Below are 17,095 nucleotides of genomic sequence, written 5' to 3' on the forward strand. Positions count from 1 at the left end.
AGCAAGGAGCAGGCAGCGGCGCAGCAGGCTCCATCCTCGGAAGGCTGCGAAGAGGACTGGGGCAAAGGCAGGCAGATGCATCTGAGCACCCCAAAATCCTTGTGCGCACCCCTCGAGCAGCTCCCCCCGCGGCTGAGGCTCACCGTCGAGCGGGTCCCGGCTGGGATGAAGAGGGAGCACAGCTCCTTCACCAGCTCCCGGTAGGAGAGGCGGCTCCACCTCCGCAGGGTGTCCCCGGCCAGCGAGGGGATGCGCTGGGGCATGAAGAGGCCGCCATCGGGTGCGTAGCCAGAGAAGAGGGCTCCCTCGAAGTCAACGGCCCCCGCACCTCCCCGCGTGCTGACGTACTCCATGGGTGCTGCGGAGGCAGCGCAGTCACTGCCAGGGCCCCAGAGCATCCCCCCGCAACAGGGAGCAGCCCTGCTTCCCAAGCTGAGCCCCCCTAAAGCTTCCGATGTGGACAGACAGAGCTCCTCGGGGAAGAAAACACCTCCTCCTACAAGAAGTCGCGGGGAGCTGGAGCAGCCGGGGACGATGGAGGGCACAGAGCATTTTGCAGGTGGTGGAAATCCTGCCTGGGAGTTGGACCGAGGTGGCTGGAGCCTCCTTGTCGCCCTTTCCCTGTGCCCTTCCCACCCTACCCCGGAGACACTTCCCGGCCTGCGCAGACAGCCCTGATGGCGCAGAACTGCTTAAGTGCGTCATGTCCCCTACAGGCTACGTGCGAAAGCTGGAGTTGTAAAATAAAAATAAATAAATAAATGAATAAATAAATGAAAAGGAAGTAACGATGTTTTTAGAGCAGGTGCGTCATGTCCCCTACAGGCTGGAGTTGTAAAATTAAAATAACTAAATAATTAAATGGATAAATAGATTAATGGGAGCGACGATATTTTTAGAGCAGGTTGATTTTGTTCAAAGGGGTTAAACTACGAGCAGGATTTAACTCAGTGCAGGAAGGGCCGAGCTAAATCTGCTGGATTCACGTAAATCTCACCGAGCAGCTGCCTGGAGAGGCCCCTTCTCACCCCGATCCCGTGAACCCCCTCAACCGTCCCAACCTCGGGCACCCCGGCCAACGGTGCAGCCCCTCGGCATGGCCAGCGTGGTTGCAGACCCCCTGTTCCCCCGCAGAGGCTGGAAAGCAGCCAAGTAACTCACAACCTCCGCCGCCGCTTGCAACGTGGCCACAATTCGCGCTTGTGCTCACGGAAAACTTCTCCCCGTTGCAACTTGCCGACGTTCCCCTCACCACGGTGGTGGCGGCCGCCCTGCACCGAGCCTGGGAGCGGGAATATACAGGAAAGATGGAGCTGAGCTGCTCCTGGTGGTCAAGGGCATCAGGGCAAAAGGCAGCAGGTATGAGGTGCAGCTGGGGAGAAATCTAGTTAAATATTAGGAGATAATTTTTAACAGTGAGGGTGATCAAGCATAAGGCATGGGGAGGTTTCTGTCTCTGGTACAACCCCTGAGAAACTCAAAATTCAACTGGGGAAGCATTTAGCCACCTGATTTAACTGTGACTTTATATCTGAGATCGAGCCTGCTTACTTAAAGAAGGGTTTGGGATAGAAACCTCCAGAGGTCCCTTCCAACCAAAATCAGTCTTTAATCCACCGGGCAAAGCCAAGTGTTCAGCCTGCAAGGCTGGGGTGCTGTAATAGCCCCGTCCCACGGATGAGGAAACTGAGGCACAGGAAAGAGAGGGGACATGTGCAGGGCTCTGCAAAAAAACTCGGTTCTCCTTTGCGGGGAAGGGCTGTGTATCCCTTTTCTTATTTTTTAGTTTAATAAATAGTGTTTTTTGAAGGACGAGGTCAGCACAGGACCAGTGGCTGTGCAGACCGGTGATGCAGGAGCAAATGCAGGGACTTCAGCCTGGGAAAGCAAGGTGCAGAGGTACAAAGGATGGCTGATAACAGCCAGCCATGAGTCAGAAAGCCCACATCTGCAGCAAGGGACACATCACCTATCAAAGCATCTGAGTCTGACCCGGCACATGCAGCCTCTCCCATTCTGGGGAGTCACCAGAGCCTGAGAAAAGTCTCTGGTAGAGAGTGGTCCAGTCCTTGCTTTGAGCACCGATGTGGAAATGGGCTTTTCTACACCCAGCATCCAAAAAGGACTGCTTCTGCAAGATTCTCAGTGGGAGGAAGAAGCTAAATTTCAGGCTCTGGGCAAAGTTGTCTGTGATGGTGCTGCTCAAGGTCAAATAGGGCAGCTGTAGCAGAGCAGGAAGCAAACAGCAGATTTTTAAGGATATATCTGAGCTTGCCCCATGGGCCAGAACATTGTTAATAGCCTCCTTTTTCTGACCACCTCTAGGAAATCAGCTAGAAAGGCAGCTACTTATCTATAATTATATAAATTATACCACCCAGCCAGCCCACATCTCCCCACTATAAGGAGATCTCTGTGCTCAACATTTCTCATCACATTGCAAAGACAAAGCCTGAGCCACCCAAACTTGCTGCAGCCCCAGGGTCGTCCTTGTACCCGCAGCCCCAGGGTCCTCCTTGTACCCACAGCCACTGGGTCCTCACAGGACATTGGTGTGTAGCGGGATGGGACCCTGTAACAGGGGTTTGTCCCCACCCCAGATGTGCACCCAGATCCTTTCACAAGGTGCCAGAACAAGTGGGCAGTAGGACTGGACCTTGTTCTTTGGGGATAGGTCAGATTTGAATCAGTGGTAAAACCCCCCCAGGGCCATCCCTGGAGTCATTGAGAGCCTCCAGGGTCACCTGGCCAAATGGGTGAGTGGCCAAAGTCCACAAAACAAAGCCTTAGCTCTCCATCATGCTCCAGTGGCAGCTGACACAAAAATCTTCAAGTAGCATCTCTGGACAAAACAGTGAAATACTAGAAATAAAGAAAACAGTAAGAGCTGCAGGGTACATGGTTTGCCTCCTCTGCTCTAACCTCTCCCACCACGGTGTGCCGAGGTGAATTCAGGATTTTCCTTCCTTGCAGCAGTCTCTGCCCGTGCAGACGCAGAGCACGCTTTGAGCACAGCTCAAATTTAGGCTCTAACAAGGAAAGGATCGAATCCCTAGGAAAAGTTGCATAAACCGATTGCTTTTATTACCATTGTAATAATTTAAAATCACCCATGTGCACCTGATCATCTCTGCAGGAGTCACCCAGCACACACCCACGGGACCTCACCTACTCCCACCACTGCAAGAATTTGTACCTCTGGGCATTTACTTACCCTATGTCTAATACTTTAGATGTGCGCATTAGCTGTATGAGGTGACTTCACTGATTCATCTAATTAATTTTTTTTCTCAAGTGAAGAGCTTACAATGAGACTGGTGGTCCCTTTAGCATTACATCTCTTGGGGATGCGTGCAGAAACCTTGCAAAAAAAAAAAAAAAAAAAAAAAGGTTGTACCATGACACCTGCTTGCAGAGAGAAATAGCAGCAGGGCTGTTGCCAGAGCTTTATCTATGCCCTGGGCCTATCAGCAGTGATAGCTCGGGCTAATGAGGTCATTGGTTAATGCTGTGATGGCAGGGGCTGCTTATGTGGCAGCCGGTGGCAATGACAGAACACATGGGATGCACCTGGGACGAGCACCAGGATAACAAGGTCATTCATTGGGAGTGCTGTTCCCATGCTCAGGCTCGCAATTTTCATGCATTCGAGTGTGGAGCACCAATCCTTTAATATTATCTTGAGCTTTTAAAAGAAAGAAGGGGTAGAGAGCGCCTGTGCTGCTGCACACCAACCTGTTGGGGCTCATCTGAAGCAACAGATCAAGAGCTGGAAACTATAATAACCTTTAATTAACCTGGTCTTTCTCAGTGCCTCCATACTCCTGCTGGGATTTGAAGTTCAACTTTGGACTGGGATTTGAAGTTCATGCTCTTTGGACTCACACATCAGACATCAGCTGTATCTGCAAACCCCAGCTAAGGCTGCTGTCAGACTTTTTCAACAGTTTTTTGTTTTGTTTTGTTTTTTGTACTGCATCAGTTTTCATCCCTCCAGACGCAATTTCCTCAGCCTCTCCACCCGCCAAAGGCATCTCAAAGCGTGGTGAGGACCGAGGAAGCAGAAGGACACCTACACCTTTGAGAAGCCAACTTTTCCCTGCACAAGCCCCCTCCAAAAGTCTCAGGTCTTGCCCCAGCGCGTTGCAGCTCTCGAAGCAAAGCACTGCAGCACTCAGCTTTGTGTTTGCTGAGCAGTTTCTTATCCTCCCCACCAACGGGCCCCTCTATATGTCCCAAGTACAGGTGACGCGTTGGGTTTGGGTCTCCTTTCCGTAACCCCAGGCCCGGGAGCATTGGGGACCTGCCAGAGCCACCACCGAGTCCCCGTGTCACTAGGTGGCGGCAATGCCTCGCATCGACCGAGGAGATGCGCCCAGGCTGCCTCGGGGGAGCCTTGTGCTGCTTGCACCCAGTCTGTAGCACCTTTTGGGACACGGCACTCCCAGCCATCCTACAAAAATTTCAAGCAACAGTCAGGAAACATCTGTCCAAAGAGCTGCCTTTTGGAGCCTGAGGAAGAGGAGGTGTGGGCGATGTCCTGTGGCAGGCGGCTGGGCTGTGAAGCTGCGTGGCATGAGTCGATGTGAGAGCTGTGGAGATGAGTTCATGTTCACCCTATCTTCCCCCTGAGATCCCTCCTGGGGTTTTATCACCCTCCTTTCTGCAGGATCTCTTCCCCACTGGGGGTCTCTGGAGCCTACCCCCAGGCAGAGACTCAGAAAAGGTCACGTGGACAAACCCCAACTCACAATCAGGACCAGAACATTCCCAATTTAATAAAAAAGCACCACATAAGCCTGAGCAATGCAAAAATCTCCCCAGATCTCCCAGTCCTGTCTCTGCCCATGAGCTGTCTGGTGTCTGAAAACCTACACAAACAGACCTGTAAGTGACCCAAGGAACACCAGGCAGGTCCAGTAATGGGGCGCTAAGGATGTTTGGGTTTTACACTGCCATTCACTACCCCATACAAAGCACATCCCAGCGAGAGGCACGTTATATTGTCTGAGAAAAAGTATCTGCATTTGTCACTGGGGATTGTTGAAGGAGTTACGTGTACCCTGCTCTCTCACACAGAGAAGTATCAACTTTCACAGAGAGAACAGGGACATTCCAGGTAAAAACTGCAAGGTTTTGGCCACAAATCAGACCAGTTCTGCTTTTCTCTGAGGCAAACCCACTCATTGTTTAGGTTTGTAGATCCATTGCAGGGAGGGAGAAAAGTTTGCAGAGAGCGTCTGCAGCTTCATGGGCAAACATTCACCCAGAGCTGTTTGTTTGAGCCTCATGTCAAGGAGATATAAAGCAGAAAATACAAGTGTAAATGAATGAAAGTGCACAAAGCTGCCCCTTTGTTACAGAACATGTGGCTTTTCCCCCGCTCTTTTTAAATCTGATATAAATTGTCAGTATCTCAACTGACATGATGTAGGACTTCCACGAGGGACAACAGCTCTTCTCACCTACAAATATGCACACACACACACATTTCCACTTCCACTTCTGAGGATTTTGCAGGGCAAGGAGCTGCCAGAATGTCAGCCCTTTCCCCAGGGCTGAGTGTGACACTCTTTTCTCATTGCAAGGTGTTTCACAACAAGCTCAAGGACACCTGAGTTACGGTTTGGGTCTTGTGTACCAGGTGTGAGAGCCACTCATAAAAACCAAAGTGTGAGACCTACTCATAAAAAGGCAGAGTAGAAAGGAGCACGAGGATGGGATTGTGCAGTGCTGGCTCCTTCAGTAGGGTGTTGAAGATACTATTAGTTGGAGAAGGCTGTGCAATCTAGTACTATTCTGCCAAAGTTTACGTTAAAACCCAGGGCCAAATTTTATCCCCAAAACTGCAGTCTCACGGGATATGGGCTCTATGATCACCCACTAGGGACTCCACAAAGAAGATGCCGTGGAGGATGAGTAATTACAGCCCATTTGCTTTATAACCTTCTCCAGGTGACTTTGGGAAGGTCAGTCATTCCCTGCGGGCTCCATTATTTACAAAACAAGGATCCCTGTGCTCAGGGAGGTGCTTTCACTATAGCAAACATGCCAACAGCACCAAGCAGGACATTCACGGTGGCAGTCGTGGACTTTGTCCACAGCTCTGACTTGCTGGCCCCACGGTCATTTCCCATGGAGCATCTCCCCGGCCATGAACCTGGTGGAAACTCAGGTGCTCTCAGACCTCATTCAAATTCTCTGCCCTCCTCACGATAGTGTCCTGCCTCAAGCACTGAGCCTCTGTGTGTGGGCACCAAATTAATTGCTTTGACAGCGATATTACATTTATGAAAGCCATTTCAGGGAACGGGACATTCATACAGTGGATGTATGTGGTGAGATATGTTGCATATCAGGACTCAAGTGCAAAAAGGAGGACATGCAGATGGACAGGCTCCTCCTAATGCCCGTATGGGCCTGCGCGGAGCTCTCTGACAATTTAGCCGAATCCCACTGTGAGCAGTCATTAAGTGAGCCACTATGCTTGATGAGGGCCAGCTGGAGAGGTTAGCACAGGCCCACAGCGACAGCCAGGTGTCCCTCTAGGACTAGAGTTCATCTGACCACTTGTAGGTACTTGGAGGCTACTGGCCTTCACATCCCAACATGCAAGTCTCCGCTTGGTCAGACAGAATTTTACTGCTCTGTGTCCCTGGGACTCTTCATGATCCTGGATCAGATGGAGACATCTGCACTGCAGACATGGTGGGGTGAGATGAACCACACTTACCTTAGTTAAATGCTCACTACCTCTGCTTTGAAGGACCCTTCTAGACCTTCCTCACTCAAGAACATTAACTGCTAATGGCTCCATTTCTTTCCCAACATTTTCTTTCACTACCCTGGCACAAACTAGCTCCATAAGCAATGGGCACTCTTCTCAGTCATGCTCACCTGACTCCATAAGCTGGGTGGTGGGACAGAGGACAGCCTCATCCCACTGAAGGCCAAGCTGCAAGGACAATACACGCCCTCTGGAGGGCATGACTAGGGGTCCATGTGGTCGGAGAGAGGCAAGAGCACTACACAGCAAATGTCTGAGCTTTACTCCTGCTTTAAGACAAGACTGCAAGAGCAAAGGCCAGCTCTTCTGTAAGCTCTGTCCTCAGATGATTGTCGGCAAACAAAGCTAAGGCAGAGATAGCTCTCATGCTATCAGTGGAACCACTGCCTTGCCCTTGGAGAAGCAATGCTGAGCCTTTGCTCCCTTTGGGACCTTTGCAATAATATGACAAGGGCTGAGGGCTACCTTTCACTGGATTTCGGCATTAATAGAAAGTTTTATCAAGCACTGCACAAGTTGCCGCTTTCGGCCGTCTTATCACAGATCTGATAATGGCATATCTAATCTAAACCAATATGAGCTGGTGCTTGCATGTCTATGGCTTGGAAGCTACCGCTTGGTGACAGCCAGTCTTCAGGAGACTGCCACCACTGTTTTAGAGAAAAATACGGGAAAGGAGCCTTATATTCATCTCAGTCTGTCTTGGTAATGCAGCACAATGAAATCTTGGTGGAAACCAGGAGTGAAAGAGAGTTCATGGCGGCAGCATCATCTTTTCTCATCCCATCCAGTGATATGAAAATTGGGCAAGCAGAGCAAATTCCCAGGGACAAGCAGAAGTAAGGATGACCCAAGCAATAATACAGGCTGAGACAGGGAGTAGCCCACCTGGGGATGTGTGATTCACAAGCTTGAGATCAAGCCTTTAAAAAAATGGTTAGGAGTTTTGGAGTGTCCAACTGGACCTACACTAGAGAAATGCATGACTGAATCAGAAAAAGCCCTGGCTTGTAGTCTTTCACATTTGGGCTAAGAAAATTCTAGCATAGACCCTGGATTCCCAAGGCACTGAGGTGAAAGCAAACGCTTCACAAACTCTGAGGAGTCACTGGTAGGTAGATAAGAAGAGAACGAGACAGAGGTGAGATGCATGAAGATGTTCCCAGACCTCCACAAGGCTTTGAGGTGTCCTGTCCTGGGGTATCACCTGGAAGGTGATAACAGCCTGCAACTTCTCCACAGGCAGCTACAGAGATCACGGGGCCAAACTTTCTTGATTATAGCAAATATTATAACATGAGGCACCAGCCACAAATTGTACCTTGGGAGGTTTGAGTTGAGCATCTCTTCCTCGAGAGGTGAGTGTTGCAGTCCCAGGATGGGTACCCTGAGAAGCAGGGGAGATGGTTTTTGTGACTTGGCCAAAGCCATGGCTGAGCTGATCTACTGTTGGTGATGTTCTTGCATTGAGCAAGATTGAGAGAGATCTTCAGGGGTCCCTCCCAACCAGCATTTCTCTGACGTAGGGGCACAGAGCATTTGGATACCTCCATGGCTAGGAGGCAGCTGAGAAGTTTTGCATGTCCATATCTTTGATTCAGGTGCAAAAAGCAGAAATGAGACACCTGTGTCCTTTTTTTTCTGACAAGCTTCTACGAGCCTATGCTTTATTTTCAAAGCAACTTAAACACAAAGGGACCTGCTGGCTTCCCACAAAACGTAGCTTCTTCAATAATTTTTGAAAATGATCCATACTTTTTCTCTTTCTACAAACCAGGTCCAGGTTTCAGGGTGAATATATAGTTTCAATCAAATGATTAGTTGATCTGGCCTTGTGTTAATGCAAATCAGGTTCATTTTCTTGGCCCTGGAAAGCTGAAGTGATGGCGTGTTTTAAAAGATCCTGTGGTCTGGTGGGGAGATGTATAAGTACTCTGAACTTTGCTTTTGAGATTAAATTTATCTCACCTGCTGTTTGCTCAGCAGGCCTGGTCTAGATAATAATTACCCTGACAAAATTCAATTCACTAAGGGTTTCTTATTTTGTAAGAAGAATTTCTGCATTTCTTCACTAGGGAAAATGAAAGAACAGAAATCCAACAGAATGCTTGCAGACAAAACCAATAGGTTTTATTTTTGATCATCAATCAAAAAATCAGTTTGTTGCATTTCCAAATTTGCCAGCAGTGTTCCATAGTCCACATTTATCCAATACAGTGGGAACACAGTTATGTTGTATTTATCCACAATAAGTAGAGAGGACACATGTAGAAATCAACTTGGGTCCCAAATGGGGTGAATTCTCTCATGAGTTGTCCATTTCTGCTGGCTGCACAAACTATTTCTGCCCAATTACCAAGAGACTCCTGAACAATTATATTCCTCTCTTAACACTTGACGGATGACATCCAGTCCTTAGGAGCCTGGCCTTCTCAGGGGGATTTCTCAGCCAATTCCTGTTGATTTTCTAAGTGGTTTATCTGTCCAGATTATCATGATAACCATCTAAAAGTTTGTGGGACAGAACTTGTTGGGCTTTTTTGAATCCTGTCTTGAGCTCAGGTCTCATTAGCTTGGTGGTTGTATCTCCTTTCAAGCTGGCAGGGGTCTCCCAGGGAGACTGTGGGCATGGGAAGCCCATGGTGACTGAGATGTCAGACTTCCCCAGGGGATGGGGAAAACAAGGTGCTCCTTCAAGCACCTAAGATTGGATTCATCTTGGGTAATATAAAACATTTACAAATGCCGTAGACATGTAGGCTTCTTTTGTAGAGGCTGGAGGGGGATAGACAACCCTGGGACACTACTCATGACGGTTTCTCCTATTTCTTTCCTTTGGCTTATCTAGACATCAGCTCAGAGGTAGTTATTCCACTGGACATGGCTGAAGTTACCAAAAAAATTTCCCTACTGGTTTAGTGGCTACCCCTTCTCCCTGGCCTGATGGTAAAAATGGGTGACAAATGGGCATCCCTCCTAGCAGTGGGATGTGGCCAGTCTGGGAGTGCATCTCACGGAAAAAAATGAATGAAAACCACAACTCTGGGCTGTTCCATTTGACAACAGTGGGGGAAAAATGAGCAGTGCAGAGCTGGACCTTTCTCATGGTGATCATCCCACAGTGCATTGGGAGTACTGGACTCCAAAATGAGTCAGATAGATAGAAAAATATTCAGGTATTTTTTCCAAATCTGAATCTGTCTCACCATTACGCAAAGAGAAGGGACTCAAATTGTCTGGAGCAGCCAGGTCCAGGGCAGGAATGATGTGTACCTCCAGGTGGTCTATGGCTGGAGAACACTGGCTGGTGGGAGGCAGAGAGCTGCCAGCTCTGGCTGCTGCCAGGACCTGGCCAGAGAGGTCAGTCACCCCTGTCTCCATGAAGAAGACACTGAAAAGGGACGCGTGGCAGCACAGCTGTTCATGACCCGGGGTTATTCACCTTGCGTGGGAGGAAAAAATGAAGTGCAATCCCTAAAGTGACATCATTCCTGTTGGGAAGCAGGGGATAAAAGGGAAAAAAGCTGAAAAGCTGTTTGGAGAAATTGCTGATTCAACCCATTCGCCCTGAATGCTCTATGAACCTGCCTGACTCCTTCCATGGTGCAGAGCAGTGATGTCCCCTAAGGACACCTCCCGTTAGCTAACTTCACCCACTGCCTACCCCACTGGCAGAGTTTTTCCCTCTCCTGCCTCATCAGGCAGCCACTGTCTGTACTAATTAACCAGAAACTGAGGCTGAATCTAGCTCAGACAGCGTCACTGTGCACCACCACAGCACAGGGAACGGAGGCAGGTGGCAGCCCCAGGATCCAGGAGCAGGACAGGCAGCTGCAGGAGGCTCTGATGGCATCTCAAAATTGGAAGGAGACAAGCTTTTTCACACTTGCCTGTGATTTCACTTTAAAAAACACCTCAAAGATGCTATGAGAAGGCAGAAAGGAAGAGTTGCAAAGTGAAGAAGGCATGTGAGTGAAAAAGGGAAAAAAACTTAAGCTTGTGAATTTGGGAGGGAGGAGGAATTCATTGGGGCAGGGGATGAGATGGGAGCAAGAAGGAAAGCCTGGGAGCAGAGACCCTGAGGATGCTCGGAAGCTATGTAGCAACGCAGGACGGTCATCCAAGGGGACCACACTGGGAGAGGAGCCCAGCCCCAAGTCCTGCTTTGTGGGGAAGAATTGGGCTCAGCTTAGAGGCTGCTGATGGCCCTACTTCTGAAGTGGCATTTGAGAGAAATGCAGCTCTGAGGGCGAGGATGCTCCTTCAGTACATGAGTGACGGTGGCTCCTCTGGGGAAAGGAGATGAAAGGGGGTCTTAGTGGTGGCTCCTGACAATGGTCTGTAATAGTCTCGGTAGATTGCTAATGGCACCACTCCATCTACCCACACAAAATACACTTCTTGGAGGCAAAGCCACAGTGATGGAGTCTGAATTAAACTGCATTCTGAATTGAACTTCAGGATGGGCTAGTTCAAGCCAGGACTTGCTTTCGAGTCGTGTTGTTTTTCCATAGGGGAAATGGGTTTGTGACATCTGGGTTACTCCAAAACCCACCATTGCAGAGGACCACGAGGAATCTGAAGGACTGAGCAAGTTAGTTCCTGCCAGCACAGAGATATCAGTCTTCATGTCAGTGCTAAAGACCCACCGTGCACCTATCAGCAAGTAGAAACCCCACCTGTGTCAGCTCCAAGGGACGCCATAATCTTTCACCACTTTCTCCTCTTCCAGATGTGCACTTCCAGAATGCAAGTTGATTAGGTGATTTGGCTCATAGCTCTGATAATTAATCTCTTTGCACAACTACTTTTTTATCGTTTGTCTATAGTTGCCACGTTGCTACCTCCATAAAATGGGGTCATGTGATTTTCCCTGCCCCCACATTGTAAATCGAGGTCCGTAAAATGTAGAGCAATTTATCTCTGACCATTGCCCAGTTTTACGTTAATGTTTGAACTTGGCCATAAAAGAATTACATCATCTTACCTCTGACCAACTTCTAAGGTAAAAAGACCTTATAAAAACCAAGCCCTGCTTATGAGCAAGGCACCTTCTCTTGTGTTGGGAGCACAGGGAACCTTTCCATCATGAGCTTCACTGGAAAGTATGAGCTCCAGTCCCAGGAAAATTTTGAGCCTTTTATGAAAGCCCTTGGTAAGTGCCTGGATGTGCTGTGTGCTGCTTTGCCTCTACAGATCCCACTGATAATTAAGAGTCCAACTGTACTGATGTGCTGATGGTGTAAATTGAAAACGTCTCTCAGTTTTTCTATTTCTACCTGTCATCTTGCAGTTGTTGCTTGTTTGGGTTTTTTTTAAATGTATGTGCGTGGAGATATGGTCTCAAAATAGAAGAGAAAGCTTCTCTCTGGCTGGTGGCTGAAGGTTACAAGATGCTGGGTGAAATGTTATGGCTTGCAGGAAAATGGTCCCAGCAGGCTCTGCAGCCACAGGCCGGCACCACAGAGTGCTACACATGAGTGATAAACCAGCAGGACCTTGGGGGCTTAGGGTGACTGAAGATCTGCTCCATCAGGCGGTGGAATTTGAAGGCGAGCAGGACATCGCTCAGGCCACTGCGCTGCTGCTCAGGGATGGAGCAAAGGCCCAAATTCCACCGTCATTCATCAGAAAAATAGTCAGGGTTGTTTAAGTGCTTAATGGTGAACGTAGGTAGGTAGATTTCTATCAGTGTCCATTCCAGGGAACATGATCCTGCAGGCATTCATGAGGCTTTGCACTGCTTCTGCACAGTTATGTGCTTGAGGAACTCTACCTGTCACATCAGCTTCAGGCTTTGGGAGAAGACATTAGTGAGCTCGTTCTGAGGGACTCTGAACCTCATAACAAAAAAAAACCCACTTAGTTCCCTTATTCTGCCTCAATTTATTCAATTTTTTCCTGCTTGCCTCTCACTGAAGGAAAGAAAACAGAATTTTTTCTTTCCATTTGATGCTTAGTTGGGGAGGTAGCTATCCTGCTCCCCGTCAAGTCAGTGAAAAAAAGGGTGATGTCTTGTTCCTACACAAAACCCAGGATGACAGTATTTGTTATTCTTCCTCCCCAGCAGACTCAGGACATTGTGGCCCTTGGGGAACCATCATAATTGAAACATTTTTCCACGCTGGAATAGAAATCCTCTCAGCTGTGGGTCCCCACATCCAACCATTCATTCAGCAGCAGCTATCTGCCCACTGATGAAGGTCCATCTAACCTCTTTTGTTCCTGGGCAGGCCTTCCTGACGACCAGATCCAGAAAGGCAAGGACATCAAAAGCATTTCAGAAATTGTGCAGGATGGGAAAAAGTTCAAGGTTACTGTGACTACTGGCACCAAAGTGCTGCACAACGAGTTCACAATTGGGGAGGAGTGTGAGATGGAGATGCTGACAGGAGAGAAAGTCAAGGTGAGTGAAGAGCTTCTCCTCCGCCAGGGCTGTGGGGGCTCAGGCATTTCAAATTTCCTTTCCAGCCATTTATTCTGCACTTGAGCAAAGGGAATGACCAGACCACGAGGGTCAAAGCTGACACAGGGAAAAGACCTAGATAATTCCCCCGCCTGCTTCTGTCTCTCACAGTTTGCATGCATGATTTAATACAACGGGAAGAAGCTAATTGCTGAAACCGAGTCTGCAGATGTGACACCAACTGCCCTGCTCTCTGCAGGTCTCTTAGGGACCCATTTTCAAAAATGGCCCATTTTCAAAAATTTCTGAGTCACCTTTCTGAGGAAATCAAAGCCTGAGATTCTGAAGTTCCCACCTCCCCTCTTTGCTTTTACAAAACAAGCTCCCCAAACAGCACTTGAATTTCCAGCCAACACTTGTGCAGATGAATCCTTGAATTTCTAAAGCTATTTTAATAGCCTGTTTGGAAAACACTGGAAGATAGTGTTTTAATAGCCCATTTGGAAAGGGGGAAAAGAGACGCTTCAGTAAATTTTTCTGACAGCAAAGGATCTGAAAGATTTCAGGTGGAAAAATGTTGATTTTCTGTCAGGTTGCAACATGAAACATACCCCCACCTTTGTTTTATTGACTTGTATGTAGTGGAGGGAAGTCAGCCAATGAATTATAAACCAATAAATCCTTTTAAGTCCCCTCTGCTAGCCTTTGCTACTGCTTCTGTTTATACTGGGTGAGGTGATTTGGCAAGGTGAGGATTTATCACCCTTGAAATTGGGTCAGCTCCCATTCCTGGACATTAGTTTCCCATGGAACATAATATGTCAAGACAGTGCCGCTGGGGAATATTGCCTCTCACCTCTACCTTGGGAGGACATGATGTTTCAGAGACTTTTGAAAGCGGGAGGGCTGATCACCAAAGAAACACCCCAGTGAACTGGGCTCTGAGAGCCCTACTGACTGTACCACGATTTCCAGAGTCACTGAAGTCCCTCGCACGTGCACTAGGGAGAAACGGCTATTAGAAGAGTTTTGCCCTCCATAAATCAGTGACTTAAGGGCAGATTAACATATTTTGTATCTGGGCAGACCAATGAACAGAACCATTTTTTTTCCTGAGTTATTTATTTGAGTAGTTTCAATGGTCAGTGATAGCTGGCCTGGGGGTGCTGGTGCTGTCTGTAGCCTTTTTAGATGTGTGGCTCTTGGGAGGCAGAGAATCAGCAGACATGCCTGTCCCTCTGAAACCTTTCCAGCTGTGACTGAATTTCTGAAAGTTTCTTAAATAGTTTCCCACCTTGAACGAGAGTCACCCCTGCCCCATGCTGTTGCCCAGCTCCCCATCGTGCCACCCTTTGTTTGCTGCAGCAATGTGCAACAGGTGGGTGGTGGAGAGATGACATGGCCTGGCCCACGTGGCTCAGCTGCCCTCTCCTTGGAAGTGTGCAGCTCCTCTTGGTCCCGATGCTGCACGAGGAGCTGCCCCAAGGAGGGCATGGAGGCACCAGAACTGGCAGGGTGAAAAGCCTTCCTTCTTCTCCCCCTAAAACTTATGTCTTGGTGTGATGTCAAGGGATGCCAGGGATCCCTGCTCTGGCATCGAACAGTGTGGGAGTCTCAATCTGAAGGGGAAAGAGGTGGGTATGGTGGCAAAATCAATCAATGTAGAGGCCAAAGTAAATATCCATACCTTTGTTGTGCTACAGTCACCACCAGAGCAACCCTCTCTCCTCCTCCCAGGAGAGACAAAATCACTGAGGGAGCAGCTTGCTCCAACCCGCTTGCAGAGGGCATGGTGGCAACTCAGTACAGAAGGGGAAGGACAAAATGCAGGGGTTGAGATGGTCTCCAGCAACAACACGAATGTCTCTGTCTCATCCTGCCAGGCTGTTGTTCAGATGGAGGGTAACAACAAACTGATTGCAAACCTGAAGGGGCTGAAATCCGTCACCGAGCTCAAAGGAGACACCATCGTCAATGTAAGTGTAGAAAAGAAGAGCAATGGCTGAAGTAATGGTGCATACAGCTGCCTTCAGGGATCTGGCCCTAGAAAGCCTACAGAGATGCTGGGGATCTTAGAGAGGTGCTGGAGATGAGCATGTGCTTGCACTCAGGCTCTGCAGCCAAAGTTGATGAGTTGGTCAGGCACTGAAGGCAGTTTTTCATTATAATCTGATAAAAAAAAAGTACACCCCAGTAGGCATTGCTGAACAAAGTTTCATGTAATGAGGGCATGTTCTCATCCATTCAGAGGTATAGGTAGGTATCTGGGCCTGGCACTTTTAAAGAGAGGTGCAGCAGACTGATTCCCATTGGGGGATGCCAGATTATCCCTACCTGCTCTGGGATATTCATTAAGAAACTTTAATAATTCAGTCCAGTTTTGATTTGCAAGAGAGTTTGGAGCCAAGCACCATGAAAAACTAACACTCTCCATTGGTTTTTCAGACGCTGACCATGGGAGACCTCACCTACAAGAGAATCAGCAAGAGAATCTAAAAACCTTCCACACACCAATCATTTTACTATGTAAAATGTATCCATTAAACTAAAATTTGTATTAAAACCTTCCTCATTATCATCAGCCTCCTCACCGTTGCTATAAATAGGTGCAAGCCTCCAAAACTCACACAAGCCCTGGTAGAAATTGGTCGACAGGCTGAGCCAAGGCTGTGCTGATGTCGGTGAACGGAGCTGGGTTAGGGCACAGGCTCAGAGCCAGTGAGTGACCCTCTGAGATGTGCTCGATGCTGATGAATTCCAGCCCCTTCCTGGGAACAGGTGCCAGCATCTTGCTGGGGATGTCCCAATGGGTCATGCACACACAGCTGCCATGGATGGATGGATGGAGGGATGGATGGATGGAGGGATGGATGGATGGAGGGATGGATGGATGGGCACTGGGCTGGAAAAGGGCTCTGTTCCCTTTCCTTACAGCCACGGCCAAAGTGACAGCAAGGTGACTGTCAGGGCCAACAGCTGGGGTGGCTTAGGTGGGCTTCAAGGAATGATGTCGGTGATCCTGCCTAGACAGCTGCCTTAGGAATCTGACCAGCATGGGGGCAGCTCAGATACCCAATCACCATCTCCACCCTCACACCTCTGGCACGGGATCCAGCCCTACAGGCTCTGGTCACTCCATCCCCATCTCCTCCCTGTCCCTTCTCACCAGCAGGAAGGACCCGAGCAGCCTTTAGGTGTCCAGTGTGTGTTTCACACTTAAACTGTGTCTGATAAACTGGGTTGAACTAGAACTGAACACTTCTTCCAGGGTGAAATATAAGTTTTTTCTCCTGAAAGGAGACCACAAGTGCTTTCCTGCCTCTTCCTACAACTCCGACATGTGCCACTAAAAAATCAGTATGTTCTCACATGCATCTCTACCACGTCTCCTCTCTCCTCGGGGAAGGTTTTTATGTAACAGGTCAACACTGATCCTCATGCTGAGAACTGGGTACCTCATGGGCAAATAGAAGGGCTTAGCCAACAGCACCCAAAAAGCAGATGTTAGTCTCCAGTGAACTCATTTTAGATCTGGAGAAACATCAACAAAATCACTGAGAAATATCAAAGAGGAAAAGCCCTTCTTTTGCTTTCTTGCTATTCTGCTGAGGAGCAGGTAGGGGAGCTCTGAACAAGCTATCCTTTCTCATCTCTTGGCTGCCACTAAAGGTCTCGAGCAAATCAGTTGGATTTTGAGATAGATGGGCAGACAGCAAAGACTTTTTTTGATCTAGAAATCTAATCGTTGCCTTTAGACTTTTCCTTAGCTCCACTGGCTGCCCATTGGCAGCTGATCCATAGCCTATACCTTTCTTGCTCAGTGCAGCACCTGTTGAAGCTGAAAAACAGGTGCTGAAAGGCATCAGAGCCCCCAACTCACCCTGAAAGTGAGGGGAGGTGGA

At 48.5% G+C, this 17,095-nt stretch overlaps 2 protein-coding genes across 2 annotated transcripts in view; one reads left to right on the forward strand and one right to left on the reverse strand.

Moving 5' to 3' along the window:
• Positions 1 to 371, reverse strand: part of THNSL2 (threonine synthase-like 2 (S. cerevisiae)) — an 8,496-nt gene extending 8,125 nt beyond the window's left edge. Inside the window, exon 1 of the mRNA XM_009872810.1 lies at positions 131 to 371. Coding sequence (XP_009871112.1) covers positions 131 to 353 — 223 coding nt within the window. The 5' untranslated portion in view covers positions 354 to 371. The remainder of the gene's footprint in view (positions 1 to 130) is intronic.
• Positions 372 to 11,839: 11,468 nt separating this feature from the next.
• FABP1 (fatty acid binding protein 1, liver) lies at positions 11,840 to 15,791 on the forward strand. The gene is made up of 4 exons (XM_009872811.1): positions 11,840 to 11,942; positions 13,021 to 13,193; positions 15,077 to 15,169; positions 15,639 to 15,791. Exons 1-4 carry the CDS (start codon positions 11,876 to 11,878, stop codon positions 15,687 to 15,689), a joined length of 384 nt encoding a protein of 127 aa, XP_009871113.1. The 5' UTR covers positions 11,840 to 11,875; the 3' UTR covers positions 15,690 to 15,791.
• Positions 15,792 to 17,095: the final 1,304 nt, after the last annotated feature.

The sequence above is a fragment of the Apaloderma vittatum genome, unplaced genomic scaffold (genome assembly GCF_000703405.1).
Source record: "Apaloderma vittatum isolate BGI_N311 unplaced genomic scaffold, ASM70340v1 scaffold13777, whole genome shotgun sequence".
NCBI lineage: Eukaryota > Metazoa > Chordata > Aves > Trogoniformes > Trogonidae > Apaloderma > Apaloderma vittatum.

Bases quoted from the DNA above. Each gene is read 5' to 3' on its own strand.
- FABP1 (XM_009872811.1), top strand. From the start codon at position 11,876: ATGAGCTTCACTGGAAAGTATGAGCTCCAGTCCCAGGAAAATTTTGAG. The intron at 11,943-13,020 runs GTAAGTGCCTGG...GTTCCTGGGCAG, and splicing joins GCCTTTTATGAAAGCCCTTG to GCCTTCCTGACGACCAGATC. The intron at 15,170-15,638 runs GTAAGTGTAGAA...TTGGTTTTTCAG, and splicing joins AAGGAGACACCATCGTCAAT to ACGCTGACCATGGGAGACCT.